This window comes from Cheilinus undulatus, linkage group 7, assembly GCF_018320785.1.
Source record: "Cheilinus undulatus linkage group 7, ASM1832078v1, whole genome shotgun sequence".
NCBI classification, from domain to species: Eukaryota; Metazoa; Chordata; class Actinopteri; order Labriformes; family Labridae; genus Cheilinus; species Cheilinus undulatus.
The window spans coordinates 42784811-42803507 of record NC_054871.1 but is presented as its reverse complement, the minus strand read 5'-3'; the positions used below and the strand labels follow the sequence as shown (position 1 = coordinate 42803507).

The 18697-nt window shown below is 38.4% G+C and overlaps 1 protein-coding gene across 1 annotated transcript in view; it reads left to right on the top strand.

Moving 5' to 3' along the window:
- Positions 1-18697, top strand: part of LOC121511708 (inactive N-acetylated-alpha-linked acidic dipeptidase-like protein 2) — a 492988-nt gene that overhangs the window by 323898 nt on the left and 150393 nt on the right. The window contains exon 12 of the mRNA XM_041790471.1: positions 6201-6290. Within this exon, the coding sequence (XP_041646405.1) occupies positions 6201-6290 (90 nt within the window). The remainder of the gene's footprint in view (positions 1-6200; positions 6291-18697) is intronic.

The following is an 18697-nucleotide window of genomic DNA, read 5'->3' as shown; positions in this document are numbered from 1 at the left end:
CGTGCCGTGCCGAAGCAGGGAACAATTGCACTCATACTAGCTAAACGTACCACATTTCAGGCTGAAACGGGCCCAGGCACGGTACGGATGGCCTAGTGTGAGTACAGCCTTAGACTGTGCCTTGTTTACGAACTTAAACAATTTTAGGGCAAGCAAAAATTAAATTCAGACCTGATCCCAACGCAGCCATCTAACTTTTTTTTCTTTTAGAAGAGCTAACAGGATAATTCTTGTTAAAAACTGCTGCAGGTGCTCTTGAAACAGGTCTGTAATTAATTATGTCACAATGTGTTAATAGCCCTATGTTTCTGACACTGTTATGGCATTATGGTGTGTAAATCTTGTGTGGTGGATAAGTTTATCAGTCAGAGGTGGAACCATGGGGTGGCTTGTGGGGTCTATGCCCATAATATTTTCTCAAAAGTCTTTAATTATGTCGTTAACTTTGGTAAAAGTATGTTACCTCTAATTAGTAATGGATGTAAAAAAGAATTATCTTGTATTTTGATAAACAGATTGACCCTGCTGATCACAACATGGAAATTTCATTCTTGTTGCCAAACTGAAAAAACCCAAATCAGATGTTATTTTTAGTTTGAAAAGCTTAAAAGCACATGCTACAGAATAAATAAAAACCTTACTATAAATATTTCTGCATTTTTTAGGTAATATGCATCTGTAACTACACATTTGGTGGGGGGGGGGCACCAAATTGTAAGTTCGCCTAGGGCACCAAAATGGCTAGAAACGGCCCTGCCTCTCATCAAAGTATCTGAGCAGCTGTTTGGATCTGAGGGCTTTGTCAGAGGATACACATTTCCAGAAGTAGTTATTTCATCTTAGCTTTCCACCTCAACAGCTGGTACAATGTTTTCATAAAGTAAACATGTGGCACCAAGCTTGTCTGGTTTTAGAAGAATAGTCATAAACTGACTAATGACAAATGTCCCTTTTGCTCAGCTCGGGGTTGGTTTCTCCAAATAATCTGCAGTAGATTGAAGAAGGTTGGTGAAACACCGGTGTTTTAACCTTGCAAAGCAGATGGATATGCCCATTTCCATGTTTCTCACTGGCAAATCCATCTTGCAAAGCTCCCGTCTGAACCGTTTGGGCCTGGTTAGAAAGTAACAGGAACAATCAGCATCAAAGGGAAGTACTTTCAGGTGCAGTGGAGTCGTGATGTAAGCAAGCAGCGACAAGAGGCCGGTGCAATTACAGCGGAGGAGATTAGCATGGATGCTGCTAAAGCGTCAATTTTATCAGAGCTTGACATTTCTTCATTAACAGAAGAACAAAGAACAGCAGTGAGCTGTTTTCTTTACAAAAGTCGTATACTGACATGTCTACAGTTGCCATGGTTCATGTTATGCAGTTCTCCACGGAGTCTACTCCTTGATAACCGCGCTACTTGGTAGCGGCTACAACGTCACATGTTTTGGTGTTCTCTTTGGCCCAATGTGACAGAACGTTCACTCAATCATTTTTTTTCCCAAAGGCTCTGCCCTTTCCCAAATGCTGTCTATGAAAGGTTTACCACATCCATCTGGCGTGTCAGGTTACCAGTGTTAAGTATGGCAGGAATTTTTTTTTTTTTTCCCTTTTTAAGGAGCTTAACCTTGAAAAGTAGATAATTCCACACAATCTTGAAAAGATCCATTCCATGTCATTTGTACCAAACTTCAGTACAAATGGAATGGTTCTGAATGTCTTGGTTCTGACAAATCAGCATCATGTTAGGAGAATAAGGTATAGACATGTAGCTGTTAGTGTGGATGTATCTATGGTAAAGTGGCAGTTTTATCAAACCTAGACCACAATATTGTATTAGAATAGAGCAAAGAAAAGCACTGAAAGCAAAGATGTATTCACCCTTCTGCTGACATATTTCAGCATGAGTTTGCAATTGTTACAGAGGGGGAGTTTTACTGTAGCTGGAAGCCATTAGCTTGGACTTATCTGTAGAAAAGCGATAGTTAATCAGACCTCGACCATCCATCCATCCATTTTCTTCCACTATATGGTTGGCGAGTATTGTGTTCCATCTACACAGTATTTGCTGTACGTGGTACCTCAATTTAATGTGTGGATAGTTCGAAGAAACAGCAGGTTTATCAGTTTTAATAACTAAAAATTAACCTGACACGCCAGATGGATTTGTAGCACAGATCCATCTACCGAGATGTAAACTCCATAGAGAACAGCATAATGAGAACCATGGCGACTGTAGACATGTCAGTACACGACTTTTGTCATTTTTGAAAAGAAAGAAAACAACCCACTGCTGTTATTTGTTCTTCTTTTAACAAAGACATGTTGTCACGTTCTGATAAAACTGACGCTTTAGCAGCATCCACGCTAATGTCTTCCACAATAATTGTACCAGCCTCTTGTCACTGCTTGCTTATGTCACGACTCCGCCACACCCGAAAGTACTGCCTCTTACTCCTGATTGGTCCTGTCACTTTCTGACAGGGCCCGATCTGTTCACAAGGGAGCTTTGCAAGATGGATTCACCAGTGAGAAACATGGAAACGGGGGAATCCATCCCCTTTGCAAGGTTAACTAAAAATTCTGTCTTATATTGATTACGGGTTGAAAAGGAATTGAAAATTACTGTATTCTGTTTGTATTCACACTTCTGAATGTCTCATGTTTTGCCCATATGTGTGAGAATGTTCATCCAAGCTCTGGGAGAATATGCAAACTTCTTGCTTAACAAATTAAAATCTAGAGATCAGAAAACTCTAACTAAACTATTTACTGGTACATTCCTGAGGCTTCAACAGCCTCCTCATTAGTACAAACTTTTTTGGCTTACTCTGGTTATCCTTTTAGTGCAACCTTTGAACACTTGTATTTTTTAAATTTTGATCAATTTGGTGATTTACCTCTAAACATCCACGGTTGTATTTGTGTGGAAACATCATTAGAATGAGAGCAGGAGGAGAAAGAGGGATCAAGGTACAGACAGGTCCTGTACTGTAAAAGATGAAATGAGGGGTGGATAAGCACTACAAAGGCCTCTAAATACAAAGTGAATGGAAGTCTGTAATCTTTGATCCTGTCTATCTCTGTCTTTGTTTCATGGCTCTTGTGTACCAGAACCCTTCATCCTGTTTCTGTGAAGTACAGAACAGAGTGTCTGATTTGGCCTCCAGCTTAGCACCAAATCTAAAATACACTGCACTGTGCTGCAAACTGAGCAAGATCATGCCAGTGTTTATGCATCATACATGTCTATGCATGAATAAATCAACATTTTTACACGTGGCAGTGTTCTTTGCTGCATCCGTCAGGTCTTTTGACAACCAGGAAAACTCACAAGAAATTATATAGTCTATGATCTGAATTTAGCTATTGGATTTAATAGACCCTAGTGAGGGTAGCATCAAAATGACATCAACATAGAAGCAGAGACTGGAGCTCCAGCAAGACTGGAGACAACAATAATAGCCAGAATAGGGTGTTAGTCATGTAAGACTCTTGTGCATGTAATGAGTGCTGAGTTGTGATTGGCCACAATTTTCTTCATACAATAAAGGGATAATTCTGTACTTTTGAATTTGGGTTGTATAAGGCAGTGATCCTCAAATGGTGTGGCAAGGCACACTGGCGTGGCTTTTGCCAGGTCTTGGTGTGCCATGGGAATATGAACAACCAGAAGCAATAACTACATCTATACAATAACTTAAGTTCTCTCAGGACTGCTTTGTCAAGAAACACACTTGATGTGTGGTTATAAATAGATTTATACATTTGCACTCGTTGCTGTTATATATATAACTGTTTTGAGATCCCTCTGCCCTTCCATGAGCCTACATGGAAGGCATCAGGCAGGAACAGCACACGTTCCTGCCTTTCCTGTGCCTACAAGGAAAGCCTGGGGGAGGAAGAGAAGCAGCAAAACCCCAAAGCAGAGCGGTCATCATGAGAAGAGAATGACACTAATAAAGTCAAAGGCAGTATAAAGGATGAGCTGGGGTGGAGGAGGGTTGTAAAAAGTGGCTTGCAGAAGGAGCAGCAAAGCATAGCCATGTAAGAGCAGTTTATATATGAAAGCATGACTGAAATTTGCCAATAGCGAGCAGAATGAATGAATCAGCTTGCAGTCTGCTCTCGAGGCTTGCGAGGTCAGCTGATCTCAGCTATATGGCAGCACTTCACTGAGTGGCCTGCCTAGATTTACTGTAACATGTTAGACACTATTTTGTATAGATATGGTTTTGGTGTGCCTTGAAATTTTGGCTTGATCTTGGGTGTGCCTTGGGCAAAAAAATATTAAACATATGTTTTAAAGGATTTATCATGGGGCCTGATGTGCCACAAATGGCACCAGCACCAGAGTCAGACTGGACACATGTCAGCACATGCAGCTGAGGTAAAACTTGATGGCATCACTTTTGTCCAGGCCTTTTCATTCCCTGGTGATACAGCCAGGAACCACAAACTTTTTTGGGCCCTTGGGACATCCACAACACGACCAGGGGCTCGTGGCAACCCACAATCAGCCCAGACAGTACCCAAGGCCATACACCTGCCACAAACACCCCTTACTCTGCCCAGAAGGTGTGGACTTTGCTATTTTTTTTCTACAGATTTTCCCATATCCAAGGACATCCAGAACAGGACTGTTTTTTTTTTCTTTTCCACCCAATGGTGCCCTCAAGCAGCTCACTCACCACATCAGGGGTTTTGGCCAGAACATGCCTAAAGAAGCTGTTATAGCTGCGAAAGTAGGGTCAGCTCTATATTAAAGTACATGTTTTTAAATACAATGTCATTACAGCCCTGTTGGTGTAATGGTCAAGCAGCCGATTACTTTTTGGCCTTTAGTTTAAGGGAGAAAAAACATACCAAACAGACTTATCTGAGAAAACTCAAAATTTATTCACAGGCAACTCACAACAAGACCCCATAAAACTTTCCTCTCGTTCCTTCTTGGAAATCTCTAATAAGAGAGATTGAGTAAAACCTGCTATTCCCCATACGTACTCATGCTGAGTATGCGGTATCGATTGGTTGAGCTAGTTAGCGTGGTGAGGTTCTTGGTCACCTCTCTTACTAAGGCCCTTCTTCCCTCAATTGCTCAGTTTTGCCTGGCATCCAGCTCTTGAATGAGTCCTTGTTGTACTAAACTTCTTCCATTTGAGAATTATGGAGGCCACTGTGCTCTTGTGAACCTTCAGTGCTGCAGAAGTTTTTTATAGCCTTCCCCAGATCTGTACTTTGGGACAATCTGATCTCTGATATTCGTGACTGGAGTCCACAGGTGGACTATACATACTGCTGAATGCACTTTATATGGTATATCTGATTTAGACCCATATAAAGTTTTTTTAATGTTGACTTTTTTATATTGATTTGATTGAAATTGTACACAAGGGCCTTGGAACAGTCTGTAAGACAACGGGTCAGAAACTACTTCCAGTTCGACTTAAGACCAATAACTGGTGAAATAAACAATTTGAGACACAGTTATACTGTATGTTTGTCTAAATAAATCCTCTGTAGGTTAATTAGTGACTCTAAATTGCCCACAAGTGTGACTGTAAGTTTGATTGATTGTCTCCATGTGCCGGCTCTTTAAAAGGTTGGATCTCAGGTACCTGACACTCTTTTTTTCTAATCATAAATTCAACACTGCACCCAAATCATCGAATATAAAATTATCTGGTTCATCAAAGGGAATTTAATTTTCAACCAACAAAACAGGACGAGCGTGTTACACAAGAGCCTGTCTGACACTTAAAGGGAACAAAGGAGTTGTCAGATGAGGCCTTTTGATATTTTTATTTTGTGGTATTTCATTTAAGTCAAGGCAAAAAGGAGAACATTTCTCTACAAAGGCAGTTAAACAACACTGAAGTCAAAATGTGAGGTACTTTAGTTTTGGGACATTACAAAGAAAGCTGAGGTGACAATGAGTCAGTACCTGAGTGTGTGCAGCTTTATTAGATGACTTTGCATGTCCTGTTATGACAGATCACCCCTTTTTCCTACTCTCGCAATCAAAGGAACAAACCAGAATAGAAATGATGATTTTAAAACGCTCTTATTAAACTTCCTTTCCTTTAGATCGTTTTTGTCCTGAAAAAGGGAAAAGCTGTCTGAATGAGATCAGGATAAGTGTTGGTAAGACAGAAGAACAAGATTAAGTCTTTGAAATGATAGACCACGATTGCCTTTTGTCTCCACCTCAGGCCACCAGTTTCCTGTCAGAGGCCCAGTTTTCTGCTGAGTCACCAGAAACCCTGGACCCTCTTTTCAAGTTCCACGAGACCATCGCCAAGGTAGGACCACCCTTATTTTTCTAAATTCTACACAGATAAGAATCTCTTTATCCCCTGGGGTGTCATACCGCCACTGGAATGTTTCTTGAGGGGGTCCCCATTGCAAATCACTGTTACTGATGCAGTCAATGCTGTATAATAATCCAAACACCACTTTAAAAAAAGCTTGAGTTTTTGTTTATCCTATTTCAAACAGCATTACCAAACATGATGCTGAGTGAAATTCTCCAAATAAAGTCACATACATTACTTGGGTTGCAGCTGAAGTGATTTGTCTCAGTTGATTCTTTACCTGAGTTATACTAGACTCATTTATTTGGCCAATGTGTCTGAACTGTCTGGTAAGTCTGCTGATGTACATCCCTATACATAAAGGTAGTGACTATTATATTCACAATCTGGGCCTAATGGCATCAGGTCAGGTATTGGAGCATACGCCAGTTGGACACTTGATCTGGCCTCCTGATGGCCATCCTTCAAGACTGTGCCAGGCCTATGCCCCATCTCTCAGGCCTGGGAAAGCATGCCATTTGCCCGTTAAAGTGTAGCTGCTGTTCCCATATCAGGCAACTGACCCCTTTCTTTTAGAGACATTGTTTAGCCAACGATACCCAAAAATGTGCCAAAGAGAAGTTGTCACAAACGAGTCCAGTCAACATCCAGGCCTAATGAGACTACAGTTGTATGTTCAGATACCTTGCTCATCAAACCCATCTCCCCATGTGCGAGTACGAGCCTGCGGTTGATCTCAGCCTCGCAGTCAGTGGATCGAAGGATCACGCTGCCGAAGTAGTTGAACTGCTCAACAACTTCCACGCTCTCACCATTCATAGACACAGTTCCAATGGTGGTATCCAAGGCATCCTTGAGCGCCTGGATCTTTGTTTTGGCTCAGTAGACGTGCATTCCCAAAGCTTCAGCCCCCTCACTGAGCAAATTTAGAGCCACCACAAGGAAATCTAAAGTCCCCACAAGATCACAGCATCATCAGCAATGTCCTTCCCCATTATCCATTCCATACAGGTACTGAAGGGGCTAAGGCGCACCCCTACCCTGCTGGCATGCATCCAGTAAATCCAACTATTAGCTGGACTGATGTGAATCTGGAAAGGACTGTAACTGTTTCTGGCAGACCAGGAGGCCCCTTCACAACTATATACTGATCAGTGTTAAGATAAAAACCCATCCTGTAGTTGGTTTATACATCGACTACTGCCTTGATACAAGCGTCATCATCTCTTTTAAGCACAAAAATAATAACACAGTCATATCACTACTCTATAATGATGTTAATCATGATCTGAATAATCTCATTTAAACATGACTTCTGTGGCCTGCACACAGAAATTACTGGTTCCCTCATAGACTCAATTAAAGGGCCCTCAGTGGATCTGACTCGATAATAACATGTAAAAATACTTGTAGTGTCTTTTTCCTGGTGCCAGGAAACCTCTAAGTGATCTAAAGTCAGTCTCTCAGCTGGTGAAGCTGCTTAAAAATTTCGAGGTCATTAGCTAAGTGAGGCATAAAAATATCACCATCCATTTTAGCTGCAACAGTGAAAACCTGAACAGCTTTATTGATGTTTACTGGAGATCAAGCAGGCTGTGCCAGAGCAGTCACCATTGTCTTCTATCTGAGTTTCCTGGAACAGCAGATGAATAAAAAGCACCGTGTCGGAGAAAAAGCCACAGACATGTTGAGCTATTTGTCAGCTTTACACATTCAGGGCAGTTCTCCAAACAAGAAGGTGTACTTGATAAAAATAAAAGAGGCATCTTGAGGTCAAAATCACCAAAACAAAAGCACATCCACTGCTTAATCTTATCAAAGGCTTCTTATTTTTCTTGTTTCCCACAGAAGCTGGAGCTCACGATGACTTCTCTGTTTGTCAGATTAAACACTGGTGCTTACTCAAGCTGTTGGCAAATTAAATGTCAGATTGTACGTGCTTAATAGGATTCCTGCTTTTACCAGACACATGCTCTGAGCTCCTAAATTCCAAAAACTCTTGCAGACAGCAGCAGTCAGCACATTTACATGCAATCAGAAAAAAAGTTTAAATATCGTGTTTAAAACTGGACTTTTAAAATAAATGCAAACATTGTAGTGCAACAGACATTTTACTAAACCAAATTTCTAGAAGTCTAACACACTTAGATGTGGTTGGAGAATGATTTTCCCTTGCATGTATACACTTCAAATAGCGATGCAATGAAAGCTGGTGGTGCTAGCTTGTAGTGTTAGCCACACTATGACCCTGTGAGGAATTTGACTGTTTTCTAAAGATTTTCTCCTCTTTAGACTAGTCACTCAAACAAAATTTAAATGAGTGTTTAGCTGAATATGAAAATAGTTGCTCAGGAACATCCTTCACTTGAATAAGACCAGACTGGGCATGAGCATGCTCCACAGTCAATGCACAGTCCATTTCATATTTTAGTCCATCTTCATATTTTAGTGAGGTCAACAGTTAGAAAAGCTGCAGTAAATGGATAAACGGGGGCATATTGCCATTGGCTGCTGTGGTGTCTGACATACAGTGTCTGTAAAAAGTATTCCCCCTCCAGTAAACCTATATATTGATTTTCTGAATCAGTCATGGTAATTATATTTTGGCTTTTTTGATGAAACAACCTCTAAAAGTATGCAATGTAAATCAAGAGACTGAATGAATAATCACCCCCTTTAAAGTTACTGACCTAATTTAACAGAAGTCCAGCCAATCAGTGCTAGTAGTCCCAAAATTAAAAATTAGTAATATGGAAAATCACCTGAGTGCAGTGTGTGCCTCAAGTTATTGTACTTTAAAGACACGTGTATCTTTATGGTCCAGTCACTGATTTAATCAGTATTCCTGGCTACCATTACACCATGAAGACAAAAGAACACTAAGCAATTCAGAGAAAGGGTTACTGAAAAGTATAAGTCAGGGGATGGATTTATTTATTTATTAATTTAAATGTATTTATCCAGGAGAACCTCATTGAGCTCAAGAATTTCATTTACAAGTGTCCTGGCTAATGTCTGATTTATGCTTCTGCGTCGCGTCGACGGCATAGCTACACGTAGCCCTCTGTGTCGACGTAGACCCCTACGCTGTAGCCTGACATGCACCTCCCAAAAATTCTAACTACGCCTCGCGGTGACGCAGACCGCAAGGGCTGTGATTGGTCCACTTTAAAACGTCATTTCCAGCAGTTGCTTTTTCTGGTCTTTTCTTCCTGTTATTAGCGCACATATCGCAATGCTACATCGTCGGTTACGTCTGCAGAGGTCGCGTTTAACCAAATATTCTCCGTCATTTTTTTGAAGGATGACTGAGAATTTTGAAGGCTGTCTGTCATTTTGAGGGGCTAAAATGATGAGGATGAGCCTGCATTTCAGCGTAATGCAGTTCCATAAAAAGAAAGCAAACAGTTAAAAAAAAAAGTTTGTATTTTTATATGCGCCTGCTCAACACTCGCTGAATTAGGTGACTGACATGTTAGCGTGAGTCCATGGAGGAGAGAGAGGGGAATGGCAAACTTCAAATAAGGACATCACAAACACAAAAACTTGACTTCAGCATGCATAAATGTTCTGACTATATGACAGCTGTCACAGTTGAATTTACTTAAGACACACAAGTCCGTTTTTTGTTATTTTTTTCCCCACAGTGGCTCTAAAATTAAAAACCATTTCTTCTGGTATGTTTTCACCACTCACACTCATACAATATGTGTGAAATTACACTTACTTTACACATAACCGCCTGGCAGGAGAAGTGCACTGCCAACCCTCACAGACTGTTAGCGAGGATAGTAGCTCAACCTGCTCCTGTGTATTTTCATCTTTCCTCTGCCCTCTCCAAACAGAGGAAACTTTATTCAGAAGTGCAGAGAGTGAAGGAGAAAGCAGGAGAGGTTTAATTTGAGTGAGGAGGATGTGTAGGAGAAACGACAACAAGTTTGAAGATAACAAGCTTTTTCTTCCAGTGAACAGGGAGCCATCTGTGTCTTTAGACTCCTGTAGCATTCTGTCTGTGGTGTATGTCTGTTTGATGTATGCACCATCCACAGAGTGACTTTAAATGGATATAAGTGTATTCCATTGGGGCTGGGAATGCGCTGAAGCACCTGTTCTGTCTGGATGTAGGCTCGAGCTGCGTTTCAGTGTAAAGCGATGCTATTCAAACATCTTTGGAGAAACTTGTCCTTGTGTTTCTCTCTCTTTGACTGAGTCTCAGTACATTTATTCTCAATGCATTTGATTATTATGTAAAATATCCAACGCATTGAAAGTTTCTCTGATTGCAGAATATTTAATAAGTGGCACCAGTTTTTATTGGACATGGAGCCACAGTTGAGGTAACACTGAATCTTGAAACTACAACTTAATTTAGAGCAGTGGTTTTCAACCTTTTTTTGTCCAAGTCACACCTAAGGTTAAGCCAAAAATGTCATGGCACAACCTTTTTAAATCAATACAATAAAGACTCTTTAAATCATGTTACAGTCAAGGTCGCCCATAAGGGGGGTTAAAGGGGAGAGCTTTCTTAGTTCCAGCCAATTGGGGGATTATGGAAGTCAGCAAAACCATGGTCCATTGATAGGTTAAGCTGTGATAACCAATATATTTAATCTAAATAAAAAATACTCTTATCAAAGCAACAAAAAAAAAGTTTTATTTATTTTTGCTTTTTAGAAATGAAATCCTCTTAAAAAAGAAGGGCCTTTTTATTGGTAATGTTAAAAATGTGGATTGGCATGCTGAACTATGTTTAGGAAGTAATGTTGACTCCAGAGCTAGGCCATAATGAGCACAAAAATCAGGATACCAGAAAATAAAGCAGAAACTGAGAGAACTTTAATTGGGAAGAACTGAATAATTGTGAGAAGAGAAAACAAATGGGTGATAATTGGTAAAAACGGATTAATGTGGCAAAACTGGTCAAAAAGTGGCCAAACAATGGTAAAAGTGAGTGAAGAAGTGGCAGAAATGGGTTATAAGTGGCAAACATTGGATAAAATTTATTTTTTTAAGTGCCAGATTGGGCAAAAAAATGACCAAACAATAGCAAAAATTAGAGAAGAAGTGTCAAAAAATGGGTTAAAAGTGATGTTAAAATATGGCAAAAATTGGATAAAAGTTTGGGTTTTTTTGCTTTATTCAAGTGCTAGATTGGGCAAAAAGTGGCCGAACAGTGTCAAAAATTGGTGAACAAGTGGCAATATGGGTTTAAACAGATTTTATAAATTGGGCAAAATTGGGAAAAAAGTAGCAATTTTGGTTAAAAGTGGAAGATTAGGGAAGAAAATGGTAAAAAGAAAATGGGTTTAAATTGGCAAAGGGAAGAGGTGAAAATGGGCCACAACTGGTGAAAAAGTGGGAAAAAGAGGCAAAAATGGGTAAATGTTACTAAAACAACTGGCAAAAGTGGCTAAAAGCAGCAAAATGGTTTAAAGGTGTCAAAAGAATTGGCAAATATTTGTAGTAAAAGTGGTTAAATTGGTTAAAAGTAGCACGAATAATCAATTTCAACATTGAACCCAACAATAGCTTACACTTAAGCTCCAAAATGAGGGAGCTGTTAGCTAGGACGCTAGCATCAATGCTACTGATCCGGCACGTATCTACTGTTATCATCAATAATTCACAACTGGGGAGGGGACATTCATGGGGTTTTTACAGGGACGTCGCTAATTCTGTGGGCAGACCTGGTTACAGTGCTTTTCATAAAGTTGTAGTAATAACGTACGGTTGTACAAATGTACAAAGATAAACCTAGACTTGCCTCAGGGCACACCATTTGAGAACCACTGATTTAGGGTAATGGAAATTATTTTTCTATGCATGTTGTTTTCTTTCTCTTCATTTCTTCTGTAATATATTTTTTTCATCAAATTATTGACTTTTATTTATTTTGTGCATGCATGAATCTGGATGTGTACTCTTGCATGTGCATCTCCAGCCTTTTTTCACATCTGATGCCATGTTGGCACCCAATTGCCATCATTAACTATAATCTTCTGATAGACAGTACATGCCTCAGGGAATACCAACTATTTTTTTTTTCTGTTTCATTGCCTCAAGTGAAAACAGTTGGTGGTGTTTAAGCAGCTTCCTTTCCTGTGTGATATTTACACCTGCAACCTAAAAACCTTTATTTCCTGGTCATAATAACATGCTGGTTCATCTGTCTGCTCCCAATTCAGTAGAAAATGGTTAGTGAGGTCTTTGCTCTGCCTGCTTTTGTCATTGAGACCAAATGTTTTGTTGTTTTTTATTTTGCCATTGACTTGTAATTATTGGGAAATAGTAGAGATTCATAATATTGGATTTTTGAAATGATCTGATTTGTCAATATTATAGTTCCATGGCTACTGGTTGTGTCTCTATTCATTTCAAGACTGTGTGTGTGATTCCCTCCAGATTTCCTCCAGGCTAAAAATGCAAATTAAACCTTCGTGATAAAAAATATCCTTGTAAAGACTAAAAAATAATTAGATAAAAAGGCAAGATATGAAAAAAAATGAATTTGTGTATATTTTAACCTTAAATATATGATTTAAACCTTCTATTTTATGAATTCGCCTTTTTTAAACATTACTTTGAATTTTAATTTTGTTTCTTGATATTGTGTTTGACACCCCTGCTCCACTTTATCAAAAATTATATACCAGTTTCCAAGTAACCTTTATATCAGATTTTAGAGAAAATAGTGTCCACGCCAGGAATGGGCTGTATTCCAGTGTGTTAAAAAAAAAAAAAGCCAGTTTTGCTTTAATTAAGAATATGTCTGTTTTCACTTGCAGCATCACTGTTTCTGTGTGCAGATGCTTTAAAAGTGATGAAAGAACTCTTGTTAATGATGTTGGACCAATTTGGCAAAAGACAAATGTGCACATATGGATGTTTACTCACGCACCATGGCTTGGCATGGCACTTGCACAGCTCTGGCACCGCGGTGGTCTTCTCCAATCTCAAACTGTTAGATGTGCACCGCTGGCTGTGATGTAATCCCTGACAACATGAGATCAAAAACACTTTAATTCTTCTTTCTGGGTGTAGATCAGTGATGAGAAATGATTCAGTTTATTAATGTCCACAGATGCTGCATCCTGCAGCAGCCATGCCAGGCACAATTAAAACAATCACAGGTTTTTAAAAATGTTTAAACTTATCTTAACCATTTTATTCTGAAATGTAGATGAAGCTCTTTATACACTCCCTGCAAAGTAAAGTCAGTGGAGTTTACCACTGAAGCACATTATGGAAGTAATAAGGCTAATATTTAAGTCCAATCTTTATCTGTGGATTGATGTGATAATAGTTGATTATTTCTCATAAGATGGTGGGGAGAGGAGAGGGAGGTTAAGAGAGAAACTTTGTTTGATCCACTGTCCTCATTAAACTTATTTTACTTAAGTATAAGAACAATGCTTCAACTATAAATCACTTCCAGAGCTCCAAACATTGCCTTATACATGTGTTTTTTTTAAGACTCGAAGTGTCTGTTAAAGGATTAGATAATGTGCTGCAGAGGTGTGCACTACCCAAGTGCTTGTACAATGTTGTTTTTTAAAACACCTGGCTGTAATAACATTTATCATGGCTGCTTGGCCATGGAAACCCACTCCATGAAGCTTCTGCCACACGGTTTATTGTGCTTACATTAATAGCGGTGGATGTTCAGAACGCTTAAGTTCTGGAATCAGCAGAACATTGGGGATTTTTAGCATCATACACCTTTGCAGTTGTTGACCTCACTCTGGGACTTTATGGGATTTTGCACATCGTGGCTGAGTTGCTGTTGTTCTTGAAAGCTTCTGCTTTGCAGTTGACTGTGGGATATCCAGCAGGGGTGAAATTTCACAAACTGTCTCATTGCAAAGGTGCCATCCATCACTGTACCACACTTGAAGTCACTGAGCTCTTCAGAACAATACATCTAGTATCACAAATGTTTGTAAATGGGGACTGCATGACTAGATGCTTGATTATGTGCAACTGTGCAGTCTGCTAAAACACCTTAATTCAAGAATTAAAAAGTGTGGCCAAATACTTTGGTCCATATGTCCTTGATGTTCTAAGGGCATTATATAATAATAATAATAATAATAATATTATTATTATTATTATTATTATTATTAAGGTGTTAGTTATGCTTTAATAAACTGTACAGGCTAAAACACCTGTAATCTCCCCTTGTTAGCCCCAAGGTTAAAATAGTTTTGGATTTTTCATCAGTTTTTATTTTTATTTCATTTTCACTTTATGTGTTCTATTTCAATTTAGTTTTTATTAGTTTTGACTGCTGGTTTGTTAGTTTAGTTTAGTTTCTATTTTGCAAAAATGCATCGTTTTATTTATTTATTTTTTTTTGTTTGTTTGTTTGTTTTTTTTTAGTATTACTGTTTTAATTTTTTACAGATAGATGTTGGGGCTGAATGAGCGTCATACATTTTTAAAAACATATTTTAACAGGCTACTCTTCACATATCATTTTATTTACTTAATGATGATGTCTGAATACAACTCCAGACATAAAACTACCACTTTGTGAAGTCCTAACCAATCAGATCAGGCAATTTTACACTTCCCAGACTTGGGTGTCGGTGCCAGTCAGTATGGTTGTGTCAAAGACTAAAACTAAGAATATTTTGTCTCCATTTTCATTTTATTGTAGTTAACTAAAATGGTTGAATTTTAGTTTTAGTTATTTAGTTAGTTGTAATTAACTATAACAACCCTAATTAAGTCATGTTTATGGCATACGCTCTTGTCCTCTTGTGCATGTCTATATCATCGAGTATTGACATAACCCCATTTGTGTTTCTCTTCACACAAACCTCAGTGATAATAAGCTGAGATATCTCCTTTGACAAATGTATCTGTCATCATCCACAGAGAGTGCTGTTATAGAAATGAGGCCCATCGATCAGCTCAAGTAGCTGTGGAGTGTACGGATAAAAACATCATAAGACACATCTCTATTGTCTCCACTGTGCATGTTTGCCTTTACAAAGTACACTTCTAAAGACGTGGGCCGTATTGTCTGAGTGTTCACCTTATGTCTCTTTGCTTGTATTCATATTACTTGTTGGAATGTAACTCTTGAGGTGTTTTACCCTTTGTGTGAATAAAGTCACATGCACCGTTTTCAGTTTGCATCTTTTTATTTTAAATGTTGTAGCCCATGTTAAGAAGAGTTCAAACAGGGTGTATGACATTTGTTTTCATCTACAGATTTATGGTGGAGAGAGGATATTTTTTAAAGGGTTCTTTTATATTTTGTGCTCAGAGGATAAATATTTGTAGTTTTTTGATTTTCAGTCTCATCTTTTTATTCATCTCAGTCAGCCTTATAAGGTGCAGTTTTCTGTAGCTCCAAAAGCACAGGTCAGTAAAATGAAATAAGAGTTTGGACTCCAAGATCAGAAGATCTACAGGGTGTTGTCACTGCAAGTCTCCATCTGTGTCAAATTTTTTAAATATATACTTTACATCATGGTCAACCTTTAATGATATTACGCATGCCGATTTACAAAAACAGAAAACTCTTAGCTTAATGATCTTTGTGAGCCTGTACGCTACTTTACCATCTTAAATGATAGTCCATGTTACCTGTTGTTGAGTGTTGGGACAAAAGCTGTCGACACAACTCACAATTTACCTTCTGGGAACATCTTAAGTTTGCTCAGAAAGCTCCTACGCTTCTAAGCTTTTTCATTCTAATAGCTGTAGTAAAAGACATAATCTACCTTAAATGTATTCTTGCACATACTACATAGTCTGACAAACAGTACAAATTATTTTCAGTTTGCACTGAAAGTATTAAAACATTGATATTAATACCAGTATAGGCAATGAGTCAGGATTTATTTGGAGAAAACAGGCACATCTATATTTGATTAGACCAAAGCTGGAATTGAATGATCTCTGTTCATTTGAATGAGGCTCTTGAAAGTGAGTCATCGAATATTTGAGTGTTTAGACTCATCCCTGTTTGTCATATGGAATACACTTTTAATTCTTTTATGTTGTGTAAAAATTATCTTGGAGGGTGGAAATGTGTCACAAATCAATTTAAAGGGATATTTCGGTATTTTTCAGTGAGCGTTGTCCCTTTAACAGGTCGCACTTGGAGGGGCTAGGCTAGACAGCATAACAGCTACAGTAAATCCACTAGATTAAGTAAGTTTAAGGTAAAAAGGAGCCACAAAAAGAATGTTGGCTTAATTGTAGGCCTTATTGAACATTTTTGAAGCATTTCCTTTTTTGGGTACCCAGAAAGCCTCTGTGTTTGGCGTTATTTTGCAATGCAAGCCCCAGTTACTGGGTACAAGATCTTCTCCCTTACCATATATGAACAACTGTTTGGGTCTGTGTGCTTCATTAGAGAAAAATACAACATGCTGAGCTAAAACAACACTAAAATAAGCCATTTTGACTTGAGTGATGATGACATGCTATTTCCTGTGGATACAATGGGAAACTTTTTGCAAGCTGTCTGCCCATGTCCACAAGAACTACTGTTTTCATGAGTGGGACTTTGTCCCTACACTTCCTCAGGACATTTCTGATAGAGGATAATGGCTCATAGATGCCTGCAGCCTGCATCACTCCTCATCCAGAGTTCCCTTACTGAACACCTTCTACAACTTTCTACAGATAAATTGGAGAAACCAATCCTGACCATAACAGTTGGATGTCAATTTGTCATCTGAGCTGAAATAAGTAGTTTTACTTTAGTTGTTTCCTCTGACAAAGCCCACGGACCCTAACAGGTGATCAGATACAGTGAGGCTGAAAAGCATGTAGCACGTAGCTGAAGCTCACATTTCAAAATAGTGCTGAATACAGAGGCTTTCTGGGTGTGAAATGAAACCTTCCATCATTTCAGTAGAGTGTACAACTTAGCCAGGATATTTAGGATAAGAAGGGTTAAGTTAAAACATCAAAATTATTTTTAACAGGAATTTCCTTGAATTTTTTCTTTCCAAAATCCACACAAATCCCCTAAAATTTCAAAGAAATAACCTTTAAATTCAGTGTAAATTCTTGTACATAGTTTTAAAGTATCCCATGAAAAGTATCCCAAAATGTATTTAAATAGTTGTTAAATCTTTCAGATAAACTTAAACATTCCAATAAATTCCAATTAAAAAATTAGCCCCAAATTTACATGCAAATTCACCAAAACTCCCTAAAAATTTTCCCCAAAAATCCTGAAAATTACAAAGGAAAACCCCTACCCCACAATCCAATCCCCAAAAATGTACATATAAATTTCACAAATTCTCATGAAATAGACTGCAAACATATTTCTCTGATTTCCATTAAAATAATGGATAATTTCCTAGCAAAGTCACCAAAATATCCAAATGGCAATTAGCCCAAGATTTCTAGCAAATTACTTAAATTTCAATTGACAGTCTAGACAATATATCCAAAATTTCTTATCACAGAAATGATGACTATGTTGTAGGAAAGCAAAAATGTAATGTCCTCATATCTGTGAGCAGGGTCTTAAAAGGGTTAAACTTGTTAAATTACGCAGAGAAAGTATACCTGTATGCTACACTGTTTAGCCCCAGAAAAGGCCAAACAGGTTCAGGGATGACACCTTGGAAGTTTTTGTGACTTTGTTTTGAAATGGCTTGATAAAAATGCGGCTTTAAGCATTAAATTAGCTTTATTATAATCAATTCCCAGTATTACATCTAAACAGAAGAGTTTATTTAATGCTATCACATCAGTGATAAAAAGTTCATGAAAATACTTTCATGTTGATGACAAAGATCCAGGCCATGGAGGACAGAGGAGAACTGGGTTGTCATTTCCTTGGAGTTCAGGCAAAGTGTCAGATTTTCTTAGTACAGAGTTTAAAAGGCTTAAAAAAGAGGGGGCGTTAGAAAGAGACAGAATGACAGCTACAAGGTCGAGAGTACACTGACACGACACTGACACAGTGAAGGGCAAACAAAGTTATTTCCCATGTTAAATGTGCAGATTGGAGGATAGGTTAGGAAAAAAGACGACCCCTGTGTGACCTCTTTAATGCTGTGGGTGAGTTTATACATGTTTCGAAATGTCAAGGGCAGTTTTACATCTATTCATGATTTTTTCTATCCAGAAAGAAGAAGAGATTTTTAAAAAAGGAAAATATACAGAAACTGGGTTTATACGCTCCAGCTGTTGTGGCATTTTTTCTTTTATATTTTACCTTATTCATGAGTTAATTTTAACTTTCCTAACTAGGATTTATTTTGGGCTCAAAATGCAAAAGTAAATGTTGTCAAAGGACTTTTTTAAAGGTTACATTACATATTTGGATGTCAGTGATTACAAAAAAGCAACTAGAAAAGCACTCAGAGAGCGTAGACCTCTGCCATTAGCCCTATCTCTCAAGAGTGAAGAAT